At 48.7% G+C, this 13,656-nt stretch overlaps 2 protein-coding genes across 4 annotated transcripts in view; both read left to right on the top strand.

Moving 5' to 3' along the window:
• LOC101948742 (zinc finger protein RFP-like) overlaps positions 1-13,656 on the top strand; it is a 1,201,957-nt gene that overhangs the window by 453,866 nt on the left and 734,435 nt on the right. The window lies entirely within an intron of this gene.
• LOC122172933 (zinc finger protein 585B-like) lies at positions 3,127-12,550 on the top strand. 3 transcript variants are annotated; one of them, XM_065564379.1, is made up of 5 exons: positions 3,127-3,460; positions 4,203-4,290; positions 4,819-4,945; positions 5,570-5,683; positions 10,970-12,550. In XM_065564379.1, exons 2-5 carry the CDS (start codon positions 4,234-4,236, stop codon positions 10,987-10,989), a joined length of 318 nt encoding a protein of 105 aa, XP_065420451.1. In that variant the 5' UTR covers positions 3,127-3,460; positions 4,203-4,233; the 3' UTR covers positions 10,990-12,550. The 3 variants fall into 3 exon arrangements, with proteins under 3 accessions (XP_065420451.1, XP_065420449.1, XP_065420450.1); XM_065564377.1 differs by having other exon boundaries at positions 3,177-3,460; positions 5,997-11,262; XM_065564378.1 differs by lacking the exons at positions 3,127-3,460; positions 4,203-4,290; positions 4,819-4,945 and having other exon boundaries at positions 5,962-11,262.

Genomic DNA, 13,656 nt, shown 5'->3' with positions numbered 1-13,656 from the left:
CCATAGTGCCATGCTCCGGAAGTCGACGCTAGCCTTGTACTGTGGACGCGGTCCGCCGACTAGAGCACCTAGAGCATTTTATGTGGGGACACACACAATCGGCTGTATACAACCGATTTCAATAAAACCGGCTTCTATAAATTCGAACTAATTTCGTAGTGTAGACATACCCTTAGAGAATGAGATGTCGCTCACCAGGTGTTATGGACTTAAATTCCTCAATCACATCATTGTAATTAACTGATGAAGCCAATTCTTGTTCAATGTACAAAATCATGAGTGAGTTGAGGCGCTGTTGGGACATTGTACTTCTTAGGCCTTGGCTACACTTGCAAGTTACAGCACTGTAAAGGCTCCCCCAGCGCGCTGTAACTCACTCCCCGTCCACACTGGCAAGGCATTTGCAGTGCTGTATCTCCGTGGCGTTCCACGGTGCTGAGCATGTCCGTGAATGCCACAAGCAATTTCGTGTCATATGCGTTACGTGGCTCGACAGCATCATCGGACTCCTCACCCTCACTCTCACTGTCACTTTGGATCTTAAGGAATAGTTCGACAGCCAAACGTGACGTGCTGGCGAGACTCGTCAGCATACGCCTTGGCAGTTTGGACTCCATTTCCTGCAGACAGATCGCACTGCACAGAAACCGTTGAAAGATGGCGCCAAAGGTGGACGGAAACAAAGGGATTTCTGGGATGTGAAGCAATGCATCACGGGGCATTGGGACAGTACCCAGAATCCCCCGCACCCACGCCCCCTTCCCACAACCCACGGCGCCAGAATGGGAAAAGGTGCTCTGTGGGATAGCTGCCCATAATGCACCGCTCCCAATAGCGCTGCAATTGCCGCAAATGTGGCCATGACAGTGCGCTGGGCAGCTGTCAGTGTGGACAGACTGCAGCGCTTTCCCTACTCAGCTGTACAAAGTCAGGTTTAACTCACAGCGCTGTACATCTGCAAGTGTAGCCAAGGCCTTAGTTTGTTTTTTACATGTGCTAGTTTCGAAAAGGCTCTTTCACGTGAACAACTTGTAACAGGTAAGCTGCAAAGCATTGAATAGATGTATAAAAGGCCTGGAACATGGAAGACCGATCCGATTCCTTTAGCCAGTCAAGCCACTGTCTGGTGGTGTTCGTAGTGCTACCTTTAGGAACAGATCTGTCATAACCCCGAAGCAATCCGACTTCAGCTTCCTACTCATCCAAGGACACTTTAAATTTGTTGGCAGTGATTCTCATATCGTTCCTGCCAATGTCTAAGCTCAGCAGTTTTCCCATTGCAGTCACAATTTTACACGTCTCCTGTTCAAATCACTGGTCAATGCCGGTAATCATTGAGTCTAGGAGTGGGTAAAATGAAGTTATTCTCTCCTGCTCCTCTTTTGTATCAAAGTGATGCTGGGACTCAAACGCGTCATCAATACGAGTGGACGTTTTTCTCTTCTTAACTGGGGGAATCGATATATCAGTCTCTACACACCTTTTCACACTGTCATTGAAAATAGATTGAAAATATTATGGACTACTTCTCATCACAGCCAAATAGTTATGCAAGCTTTTCACCCGTGTCATTGCAGTAAGTAAGTTGAGATCTGGTTCTTGAATAGCCTTACTCACTTTTACCACCATCTGGAGAATAGGGTGCATCATGTGAAAGGCAAAGATGAACTTGAATGAATTTAGTTCATGGATAAGTGAGTTGTTTTGATAATCTCTTGTAAAGCGTGTAAAATGATGGAGTAGTTTTGTTTTACAGCAGCCACTGCTTCTGCTCTGCATGCCCATCTTGTGTTTGACAGTGACTTCAAAGTCTTCAACTGGGATCCTACTTCTTGTGAAATCTTCTCCATTACTGCATGTCGCACAGGACTCCCCTCCATGAAGGCATAAAGAGTCTGAATAACACCAAAAAAAATCAAAGACAGTTCTGTTTTGTTTACTTGAAGTGCATGCATCTACTAAGATGAGGTTCAAACAATGCGCATAGCAGTGTACATAGAGTATTTCACTGTTTCTTTCTTTATATTTCATTTGAACTCCCGCAGTACATCCAGACATAGTAGATGCACCATCAAAACAGACAGACATCACTGATGACCAGTCAATTTTAAGAATGCCAAGGGCGTCATTTAACTGGTCAAAAATAGACTGAGCATGAACTGTTAATGGTCTCTGAACAGACACAAAATGTTCAACTGGACTATGTTTTTCATTGTCAAAATACCGCACCACAACGGACATCTGTTCATGGTGTCCACAGTCAGTAGTGTTGTCAGCAATTATTGAGACCATTTTTTCATATAGTGAAGACACAATCTTTTGTTGCACAACGTTGTGCAAGACCACAATTAAATCATTTTGGATGCGATTACTCAGATAGGTAGCGTTTCGAGGAGATTGTTGCACATGCTTTGCCATTACGGGATCATGTTTTTGGAGCATATTGACAAGATTTAGAAATAAACCTTTCTCAAAACTGTCAGCTTTTTCATTGTGACCCCTGAATGGTCTCCCGCCTTTCGCCAAACACAGAACAATGTCAATCAGTCACTCCATTACACTTCGGTTATGGCACCATTCTTCTTGTTTAGACAGATAAGCCTGCTTGCCCTCATCCAACAATACATCAATAGCTTTCCCTTCATTAAAACTTGACCATGAAGAACAGCTCAACACATGAGATTTTGACAGTTGGTGGTTTTTAAAACATTCGTTAGCCAGTTTCTGAATCCCTTATCAATAAATGCTGGATCAGTGTGACCTTTGTTTGCTGCATCATTAGAGGAGAAGAAACGGCAGTAAAAGCAAAATGCTGCGTCCTTTGAGGTGTTATATTCTAATCACCTGTACTTTTCATACCAATCCGACTGAAAACTTTTTTGTTTATTCCCTATTTTACTTCTAGGAAACATGCTCAATCTAGGCTGATAAGGACCTCTAGATAATCAGCAGACTTATTGGTTTCCCGTAAAGTTAGTTAGGATTATAGGGAAAGTGTCAGAGCGGCCACCAGTGAGAGTTGCTGGCCACACTCTGAGGCCACCAAATTTGGTCGTGAGAATCCCTGGGCTAGATGCTCATGATGCGCCCTTCTGACCGTAGAGCCTGTGAGTGGAACAGGAGCCGGACACAGAGATGCTGCAGAGCGGTGGGTTGATCGCTAGGACCCAGGAGCAGCTGGGAGGCGGCTCTGGGGGGAGCGATCGCTGGGCTCAGGCCCGGCAGCAGGAAGTGACTCGCAGCCGCTGCGGTGACTCTGGCTCCAGGCTCCTGGCGAGATCCCCGAGCCCCGGCGGCTGGTGCTGGGAGCCCGGAGCCCTGGCTGCAGCCGGGAGAGGGGAATCTCCAGCAGGGCCCTTCCCGCTGCTCCCCAGGAGCCTCTCCCAGGGCAGAGCCCCCAGCCCGGCCAGGCCCCTTCCCGGCCCGGCCCCTGCCCCAGGGGGCCCCGCTCGGAGGGAAGGTGAGAGAAACCCGCCCGGCACACCCGGGCTGCAGGGGGAAGAGGATAAAGAGGGGCGGGGGGAGCGGGGTGGGGGCAGGAGGCGGGTGCTGGGGAATGCGGGGGGCAGGCCGAGATGGGGGCGGGGGCGCACTGAAGGGAAGATGGGGCGATGCGGTGGGATTGTGGGGCTGAGGGGAGCGAGGCTGGAATGGGGGAAGATGTGAGTAGGGGGCACTGCGAGGGAAGTAGGGGTGTGGGGAGACTGGCGGGGAACTGAGGCAAAACCCATCCCCCCACACCCACACCCTGCTCCCAGGGTGTTACTGTCAGACACACCCGTGCTGGTGGGGTCTGTGTCTCCTGAGTTTTGGGGTCGCCCAGGGCCCTGGTCTGATTTCTGGGCAGGATTCACATCTCAGCCACACCGGAGTCACTGCTGCTTTGGGCAGGCAGGGAGTGTGGATGGGCCAATGGGATCAGCCTCTGCCTGCCTGTCCCTGGGGGCTGCTGGGGGAGTCCAGGGCAGCTCATTCTTTAGGTGATGCCACCAGAGGGCTCCTGCTGCTCCTAAGGGAGAGGAGTTTACACGGCAGTGTGGGAAAATCCCCCAAAGTGGCCCCTTTAGTTCTACTTTTTTTCTAGCATTTGGCTCAGAGATACTGTTACTGGGAGGGTCTGAAGAGTCTGGGGGGGAATCGGGGTGTGACATGGACTGAAGCCCCTTCTGTAACCTCCCCCATCGCCCCTCTCGCCCTGACAGGCTGAGGAATCACGTCCACGTTTTGCTCCAGATGGGCCCATCTTCCAGGAGACAGGGAAGGGAAATGTCTGTGATGGAACCAGCTCAGGTAGGGGATTTTCAGGGAGCTCCTGGGCAGGGGCAGGGAGGAGACAGGGTGTGATAAACCTGCTGATTTTCTGAGTGGGTCCATTGGTGATGGGGGAGGGGAGATGGGACATTCCCCCATTTCTCAAACAGGATACAACCCCTTGCACAGGGCTGAGAACATTTTCAAGGCTCCCAGTGCTGGAGTGAGACCCCACTAGCCTGAGGCTGCTGTGAATTATGAAGGGAAGCTGTTGGGATTCCTGTCCCTGTCTCTACCTCAGAGCTCTGCTTCCCATATCAGCCTGTGTCTGCAGGTGTGTGAGAAATGAGAATATACTGCCCTGCTCTGTGTCCTGGGGAGGACAAGGATCTCTCACCTTCTTCTCACCCCCTGAAGCCTCCTGGCTGCTCTGAGCAGGGTGGGGGTGGGATTCTGCTACTCTGGCGCTCCCAGAGCTTCCATTTCTTTATCCTTCCTCCCGCGTGACTAGTGGGATTGTGGCTGGAGCCCCAGCAGGTAATGGGTGGGGGACTTTTGCTGTTCCAGATGCCGGTGACCTTCGAGGAGGTGGCTGTGTATTTCACCCAGGGGCAGGGGGCTCTGCTGGACCCCGCTCAGAGAGCCCTCTACAGGGACGTCATGCAGGAGAACTATGAGATGGTGACCTCACTGGGTAAGGGATTCCCGTCCCCTCAGATACTAGAAGCCATGGGGTCTGCGTGTCTGAATCTGCTCATGTTCTTCCCATGTCAGTTAGATCAGAGGCGAGTGAGTTCCGTAATGCACAGCTGCCGTGTGAGAGAGATTTGCACCTCTGTGCCTTCTCCATTGGGCATGGGTGTCAATACCCAATGTTCAAGCTAAACCATCCCCACCCCTCCAGCTTTCAAAGTGACGTAAATCGAGCACTGTCCTGTCTGTGTTGTTTCTTGGCTGCACATACAATCCCTGTTCACCTCCCTCTTTGGGACTAGCTCCAGCCATGGGGAGGGCTCTGGGTTCTCCAGGTTTAGAAGGAGGCAGGGGTTTAAGTCCAGAGCTGTGTGTGAGTCAGCAATGCCCCCAGAGATCACAGATCCTGGGAACACCTAGTGACAGTGTAGTAATAATTCAACTCACCTCCACAGACAAATTCCGCTGTGCAAGGGGGCTCAGTGACTCTGTTCCCATCCTCTTGGATTCCACATTCCTGCAGCAGAGCGCAGGGACAGGTTCCATTCACGGCATGTCCTTTCTGACAAATACTCCACCAATGCTCCACGTACCCTGATCTGGTCTGATTCCACCCTCTGCACAGGATTTCCCATTCCCAAACCTGAGCTGATTGCCTGGCTGGAACGAGGGGAAGAGCCGTGGGTACCCGATCTCCAGGCCTGCAAGGAAAGAAGGCTTCCGAGAAGCACCTGGGCAGGTGAGGATTGACACACAAACCATTTGGGGAATGAAGGAAAAAGTTGAGAATCCCAAAATATGGTGTGAGTAAGCGCCCTCAGTTCTTCCTCATCTCAGCCAGGACAGGGCTGCAGTCATCAGATATAGCTCACGCCATTCCACCCAGCCTCTTATCTGCAGGAATTTGCTTCCCAGCTTTCCTTCCCTGTGAGTGTTTGGGTGGGATGTGGAGGCGGAGTCCAATTGCTCAGTCTTTGTGTTGGGTTTTCCCTCTGTGCTATTCCTCTTTCTCCCCAGCACAATGACTCCTGTCCGGATTGTGTCTCTCCCAGCAGGTGCTGAGCGAGGGAGTGAGAATGAGGAGGGGAATCATCATGAGGAAGTTCCCGGGGAAGCGGAACCGCAGGGGACCTTTGTGGGAAGAGCTGAAGGGAATTTTTCCCAGTACTTAGAGCAGGCGGAAGCCTGGGGAAGTTGGCACAGGTCAGAGAGGCTTCTGGGAAACCACCCAGGGAAGAAAGTGGATGAATCTATTAATGGTGGGGGAGGAGACGAGGATACCAGAGCGCAGCAGACAAACCCCAAGGAAAAGACAACCTGGCACTACCTTCAGTGTGGGAAAGAATTCACTGTGAGATCACAGCTTGTGACAGATCAGACAAACCATACTGAAGAGAAACCCCTTCGATGCTTGGACCATGGGGAAAGCTTCAATAAGCTCTCAGATCTTAATAACCATGGGAGAAGCCACACTGGAGAGAAACCCTCTCAATCCCTCGAGTGCGGGAAATGTTTCATTTCGAAGACACAAATAATTAGACATCAGTTAAGCCACACAGGGGAGAAGCCCCATAAATGCTTGGATTGTGGGAAAAGTTTCATACAGAGGTCAGATCTTGTTAAACATCAGGCAATCCACATGGGAGAGAAACCCCACACGTGCTTGGACTGTGGGAAAAGTTTCACAGAGAGGTCAAACCTTGTTAAACATCAGGCAATCCACAGAGGAGAAAGACCCCACAAGTGCTTGGACTGTGGGAAGAGTTTCATAAGAAAGTCAAACCTTGTTGAACATCAGGCAATCCACACAGGAGAGAGACCCCACAAGTGCTTGGACTGTGGGAAAAGTTTCATAAGAAGGTCACACCTTGTTTATCATCAGGCAATCCACACCGGAGAGAGACCCCACAAGTGCTTGAACTGTGGGAAAAGTTTCATGAAAAGGTCAGACCTTGTTAAACATCAGGCATTACACACAGGAGAAAGACCCCACAAGTGCTTGGACTGTGGGAAAAGTTTCATACAAAGGGCAGACCTTGTTCAACATCAGACAATCCACACAGGAGAGAGACCCCACAAGTGCTTTGAGTGTGGGAAAAGTTTCAGAAGAAAGTCAACCCTTGTTGAACATCAGGCAATCCACACAGGAGAGAGACCCCACAAGTGCTTGGACTGTGGGAAAAGTTTCATAAGAAGGTCACACCTTCTTTATCATCAGACAATCCACACAGGAGAAAGACCCCACAAGTGCTTGGACTGTGGGAAAAGGTTCATGAAAAGGTCAGATCTTGTCAAACATCAGGCATTACACACAGGAGAAAGACCCCACAAGTGCTTGGACTGTGGGAAAATTTTCATACAGAGGTCACACCTTGTTCAACATCAGGCAATCCACACAGGAGAGAGACCGCACAAGTGCTTGGACTGTGGGAAAAGTTTCATAAGAAGGTCACACCTTATTCAACATCAGGCACTCCACACAGGAGAGAGACCCCACTGGTGCTTGGACTGTGGGAAAAGTTTCATACAAGGGTCAGACCTTGTTCAACATCAGGCACTCCACACAGAAGAGAGACCCCACAAGTGCTTGGAGTTTGGGAAAAGTTTCATAGAGAGGTCAAACCTTATTCAACATCAGGCAATCCACACAGGAGAAAGACCTCACAAGTGCTTGGAGTGTGGGAAAAGTTTCAGAAGAAAGTCAAACCTTGTTGAACATCAGGCAATCCATACAGGACAGAGACCCCACAAGTGCTTGGACTGTGGGAAAAGTTTCATAAGAAGGTCATGCCTTGTTCAACATCAGGCAATCCACACAGGAGAGAGACCCCACAAGTGCTTGGACTGTGGGAAAAGTTTCATACAAAGGTCAGACCTTGTTAAACATCAGGCATTACACACAGGAGAGAGACCTCACAAGTGCTTGGACTGTGGGAAAAGTTTCATACAGAGGTCACACCTTGTTCAACATCAGGCAATCCACACAGGAGTGAGACCCCACATGTGCTTGGACTGTGGAAAATGTTTCATACAGAGGTCACACCTTGTTCAACATCAGGCAATCCACACAGGAGCCAGACTGCACAAGTGCTTGGACTGTGGGAAAAGTTTCATACAGATGTCACACCTTGTTCAACATCAAGCAATCCACACAGGAGAGAGATCCTATAAGTGCTTGCACTGTGGGAAAAGTTTCATACAGATGTCACACCTTGTTCAACATCAGGCAGTCCACACAGAAGAGACTCCACAGGTGCTTGGACTAGGAAAAGTTTCATACGGAGGTCAGACCTCATTAAACATTGAAGAATCCACACAAGATGTAAACTTCTGTGACACATGGCAAGAAAGGGTTAAGCAACTTGCATGTAATTGACTCAGATTCAACTTTTAGAGAGAGATTTTAAAAGTTTGTCCACCTTAGATAAGCTAGAGTTTGAACTGTAAATGTGTATTTTTGAAGACTTGGAAGAAGAGGTCAAGTCAAGTCTGAGTAACGTAATTGCCTTCTATGACGAGATAACTGGCCCTATGGATTGAGGGGAAAGCAGTGGATGTGTTATTCCTTGACTTTAGCAAAGCTTTTGATATGATCTCCTGCAGTATTCTTGCCAGCAAGTTAAAAATGTATGGGCTGGATGAGTGGACCATAAAGTGGATAGAAAGCTGGCTAGATTGTCGGGCTCAACGCGTAGTGATCAATGGTTCCATGTCTAGTTGGCAGCCGGTATCGAGCAGTTTTGTTCAGTATCTTCATTAATGATCTGGAGGATGGTGTGGATTGCACCTTCAGCAAGTTTGCAGATGACACTAAACATCCTCCAGATCATTAATGAAGATACTGAACAAAACCGGCCCCAGGACCGACCCTTGGGGCACTCTGCTTGATACCGCCTGCCAGCTAGACATGGAGCCATTGATCACTACCAGATACGCTGGAGGGTAGGGATAGGATACAGAGGGACGTAGACAAATTAGAGGATTGGACCAAAATAAATCTGATGACATTCAACAAGGACAAGTGCAGAGTCCTGCACTTAGGACAGAAGAGTCCCATTCACTGCTAGAGACTAGGGACCGAATGGCTAGGCAGGAGTTCTGCAGAAAAGAACCTAGGGGTTACAGTGGATGAGAAACTGGATATGAGTCAACAGTGTTCCCTTGTTGCCAAGAAGGCTAATGGGATTTTGGGCTGTATAAGTAGGGGCATTGCCAGCAGATCGAGGGACGTTATCGTTCCCCTCTATTCAACATTGGTGAGGCCTCATCTGGAGTATTGTGTCCTGTTTTGGGCCCCACACTACAAGAAGGATGTAGAAAAATTGGAAAGAGTCCAGCGGAGGGCAACAAAAATTATTAGGGGGCTGGAGCACATGACTTATGAGGAGAGGCTGAGAGAACGGGGATTGTTTAGTCTATAGGAGAGAAGAAAGAGCGGGGGATTTGGTAGCTGCTTTCAACTACCTGAAAGGGGGTTCCAAAGAGGGTGGATCTAGACTGTTCTCAGTGGTACCAGATGACAGAACAAGGAGTAATGGTCTCAAGTTGCAGTGGGTAGGTTTAGGTTGGATATTAAGAAAAACTTTTTCACTAGGAGGGTGGTGAAGCACTGGAATGGGTTACCTAGGGAGGTTAATTTCCTTCCTTAAAGGTTTTTAAGGTCAAGCTTGACAAAGCCCTGTCTGGGATGATTTAGTTGGGGATTGGTCCTGCTTTAAGCAGGGGGTTGGAGTAGATGACCTCCTGAGGTCCCTTCCAACTCTGATATTCTATGATTCTAAGAGGGGTAACTGTAGTAATCTATGTTTAGCTATCCAAAGGGTTCCTGTATTCTGTTAAATTAGGGATCAATAATTCAGCGATTATACCCGTCGCCCATACCACCTGCCCTATTCTAGCTCAGTCTCATTGAATTCGCTGGGGGTAGGGGCTGAAGGAGGGAATGTTTATAGCTGAAATCGCCAAAATGTGTTTTACAAGGTTAATGTTAATCGGATCTGTTCCGCTCTCCTGCTCGGACATTTTCTCTGGGGATCCCAGAGACGGAAAGGAGCAGGTGTTGCCATCTTGGCTACCAATCCCCACGGTGACTCTCTACACTAGCAATTCTCAAACTGTGGGCAGAGCCTCCCAGTAGAGGCACAGTAGAGGCACAGGAATGTGTCAAGGGAGGCGTGATCAGTGTGGGCTGTTTGTTTGTTTTTTTAAAGAGCACTGGCTGTTGGCCCCAGTTGGCCTTGGCTCATGAGGAAGGAACAGGCCTATCTGGGAGATGGGGATAAATGCTCAGGTTCTCAAACCCAGCTGGAGCAGCAGCACAGAAGTCGGGGTGGCAATGGGGTGATAAGTCTGCTGTGAACAGCTATATGGAGGAATATCACTTTTCACGTGGCCACCCTAACTTCTGTGCTGCTATTGGAGTCCTTCAAAGCTGTGCACATCGCCAGCAACCACTCTGCCATTAGAGCTGGGTGGTGATATATGTGCTTTTGAGGGTTGGAGTGTAAATGACCAAAGACACAAAGAAGTGGTGGGGGGGGGGCTGATGAAATGCATTTGAGAACCTCTGGTCTACACTCTTATGGGCACCACGTTTACAAAATGATAATTCTTCTCCAAAGTATGTCTTGTGAGGTATCATAGGGAAGGTCATCGCCTGCTGAATATTATTGTCCCATTAAAATATGTCTATCAGCACTGTCCATGGAGCTCTGAGAGTTTGCTGTATGTTTGTTACATGCTGAAAAGCTGGAAAACACCAACAGATGAGCTCCCCATAGTCAATGGCGCCTGCACACCAGCTAGGTGCTAAGTGGCCATTAATTGCTTAGCTCGCCATTCTCCAGCTGTGGAGCTGTGAACAAGACAGTTACAATTCACCGGAAGGACAGCTGGACGCTCACTTAGGCCACAGACTGATTGTCGGCTGCTCCCCGGGTGGGGGGCGAACCTCAAAGAGGAGAGTGGTACAAAAGCACAAGGGAGAATTGCCTCCATTTTTACCTCTCCATTCCCATCTTTACAGAAGGCAACAAGATGGCTTGAAAGGCAACAGGAGCCTTGGAGTGCGGAGGGTGGATCAAGGCTGGAAGGAAATCCAGGCTGGGTACTAAGAGCTGCGAACTGCCTGCAAGAGTGGGTGGGGTGGGAAATCCTGTTTTCTTCACATCTTCCTTAGTTTGGTAAAATTTAGGATTTAAAATGCATGTTTTAATTTTATAGTTTTAACCCATTCTGACCTTTTACATCTTTCTCCCTTGTAATCCCTGAAAACCTCCTTGCTCCAGTTAATAAACTGGTTTTAGTGTTTTGTCTGGACCTGTGTGTTTTCAGGGAAGTATTTGGAGGATTTGACTGGGGAGAACAAGGCTGTGGCCTAATCCGGCCCCTTTGTGGGGGCGACCCACTAATTACTGAGTTTGTCCATCACAGTGAACAGACTGAGCAGTCCAAGATGCACATTCCCGGGGTGCAAGGCTGGGAATAGAGAACTGGCTGATGTTGCTGTGTCGATTGGTACATTCCTGAGTGTCTGGCTGGTCGCACTCAGTGCAGTGCAGCCAGGAGTGACTTTGAAGGCTGGTGGCTGTGTGTGAGCAGAGCGTGGAGGGGTTTGTTGTTCACACAGGGAAGCAGCAGGGTGGATTTGATTTAAATCACTAGTCAGGAAGACTCGATTTAATCATGGGTTTCTACATAAAAATGTATTCTTGTTGGTTGTTATAACCTTTAATACATATTCTTCACAACGCAGAGATAGAGCTTTGAGGAGGGGGTTGGACTAGATGACCTCCTGAGGTCCCTTCCAACCCTGATATTCTATGATTCTATGTAGGTTTCATTTTTAGAAGGTCCACACTGTACATTTTTAAACAGTGATTTATTTTGAAAACTTTTCAGATGAGTTTTACAGCTATATCAGACAATGAATATTTGTTTGGTTATTTCATTACCAAAGGTAATTGAAGCAGATATTTATGAAGTCATTAGGAGTGAACTATCTCCAATTCAAGAGGTTAATCATTAATAGTTGGAGGATTTTCTTGCCATGCTGTATTAGGAGGAGAACATCACCAGACAGACATTTAAATTGTTTTATTTAACTAAAACAAAAATGTTCAGTATTCTGAGGTAAGGGATTGACTCTGTGTACACAAAGTTGCAGAGGGACAATAGAGGTGAGGTCTGTTATTTCTCACCTCCAAATATTAATTTAATTTAAAACCTTTTTACAGTTAACAAGTATGTTACCTTTGGAGACACAAAGCCACAGTTTGAGAACTGGAAAACTAAGCATCTCTGATGGTATCTTCTAGACTGAGCACTGAGTCCCATTGGGTAGATAGAAAGATTAACCTAAGTAATCTATACAGAAGCCTCTGGAACCCCATAAGACTGGATCCTTAATGCATGAATATAGGAACTCATTTACAAAACTTTTCTTAAACATGACATGACTATATTGTCTCATACTATAGAATTGGAATGTATAATCCCTATTCCATGATGAGAGATCATTGAGCTATAATGTATCTTAATTAAAACTATCTTTAGATAAAAATTTCCTCAAAAACCAATAAAAAAAATCCAATTTAAATAACAAAAATCTGATTTTCTTGATTTAAAAAAAAAATCATTGATTTTTATTCACCCTGGGAAACAGTGTAAAACATGTCCTGGGATGGAGAATTAAGCAGTTCAGCAGTCCAGATTGTACCCTGGGCTATGTCTCACACCCACTGTCTCCTGGGACCCAGCATGGCACCATTGGGCTTTCATTATCCTGAGCCTGAAAGGGAAGCTAAGCAGGGCAAACCAGAAAAGAGGAACCAGCTGACATCCTCAACTCCACTGACTTTGGTTTTGGCTAAATCCTGAACTCCCCCTGGCATGGGAGACTTGAGGTTCTGCTGCCAGCCTTCCCCTCATGCGTCTGTTTCCTTCCCAATGGTCAGGGGTGAAAGTAACTTAAAGGACTTAGCACAGGGGTGAGCAAATTTTTTGGCCCGACGGCCATATCGGGGTTGTAAAATTGTATGGAGGGCCAGGTAGGGAAGGCTGTGCCTCCCCAAACAGCCTGGCCCTGCCCCCTATCCACCCCCTCCCATTTCCCATGCCCTGACTGCCCCCCTCAGAATCCCCAGGAGCCTCTCCCAGGGCAGAGCCCCCAGTCTGGCCAGGGCACCTTCCCGGCCAGCCCCTGCCCAAGGGCAGGCCCTGCTCGGAGGGAAGGTAAGAGAGACCCTCCCACACCCCTGTCACATACCGGCTGCAGGGGGAGGAGGATAAAGAGGTGGGCGGGGCGCAGAAGGCGGGTGCTGGGGCTGAGGGGGGGCAGGCTGGGATGGGGGCGAGGGTGCACTGAAGGGAAGATGGGGCAATGCAGGGAGTTCGGGGGGATTGTGGGGCTGAGGGGAGCGAGGCTGGAATGGCGGAAGATGTGAGTGTGGGGAACTGCGACGGAAGGGGGGATGTGGGGAGGCTGGCGGGGGAAGGGGGAGAGATGCCAAGGCAGCTTCTCTGCCCCATGGGACCCGAGAGGGGAGGGGCGGAGAGAAGCTCTTCTTCTCCTGGAACTGGTCAAGCCAGGTTTAGGAGTGATCAGGGGACAAATCCCTCAGGGCACAGAGGCTACAAGGCAACCCCCGCCCCCAGACACCCACACACAGAGCTCCCAGTGTGTTATTGTCAGACACACCCGTGCTGGTGGGG

The sequence above is a fragment of the Chrysemys picta genome, chromosome 12 (assembly GCF_011386835.1).
Source record: "Chrysemys picta bellii isolate R12L10 chromosome 12, ASM1138683v2, whole genome shotgun sequence".
Lineage (NCBI taxonomy): Eukaryota > Metazoa > Chordata > Testudines > Emydidae > Chrysemys > Chrysemys picta.
This window is presented reverse-complemented; position numbering and strand designations above follow the sequence as displayed.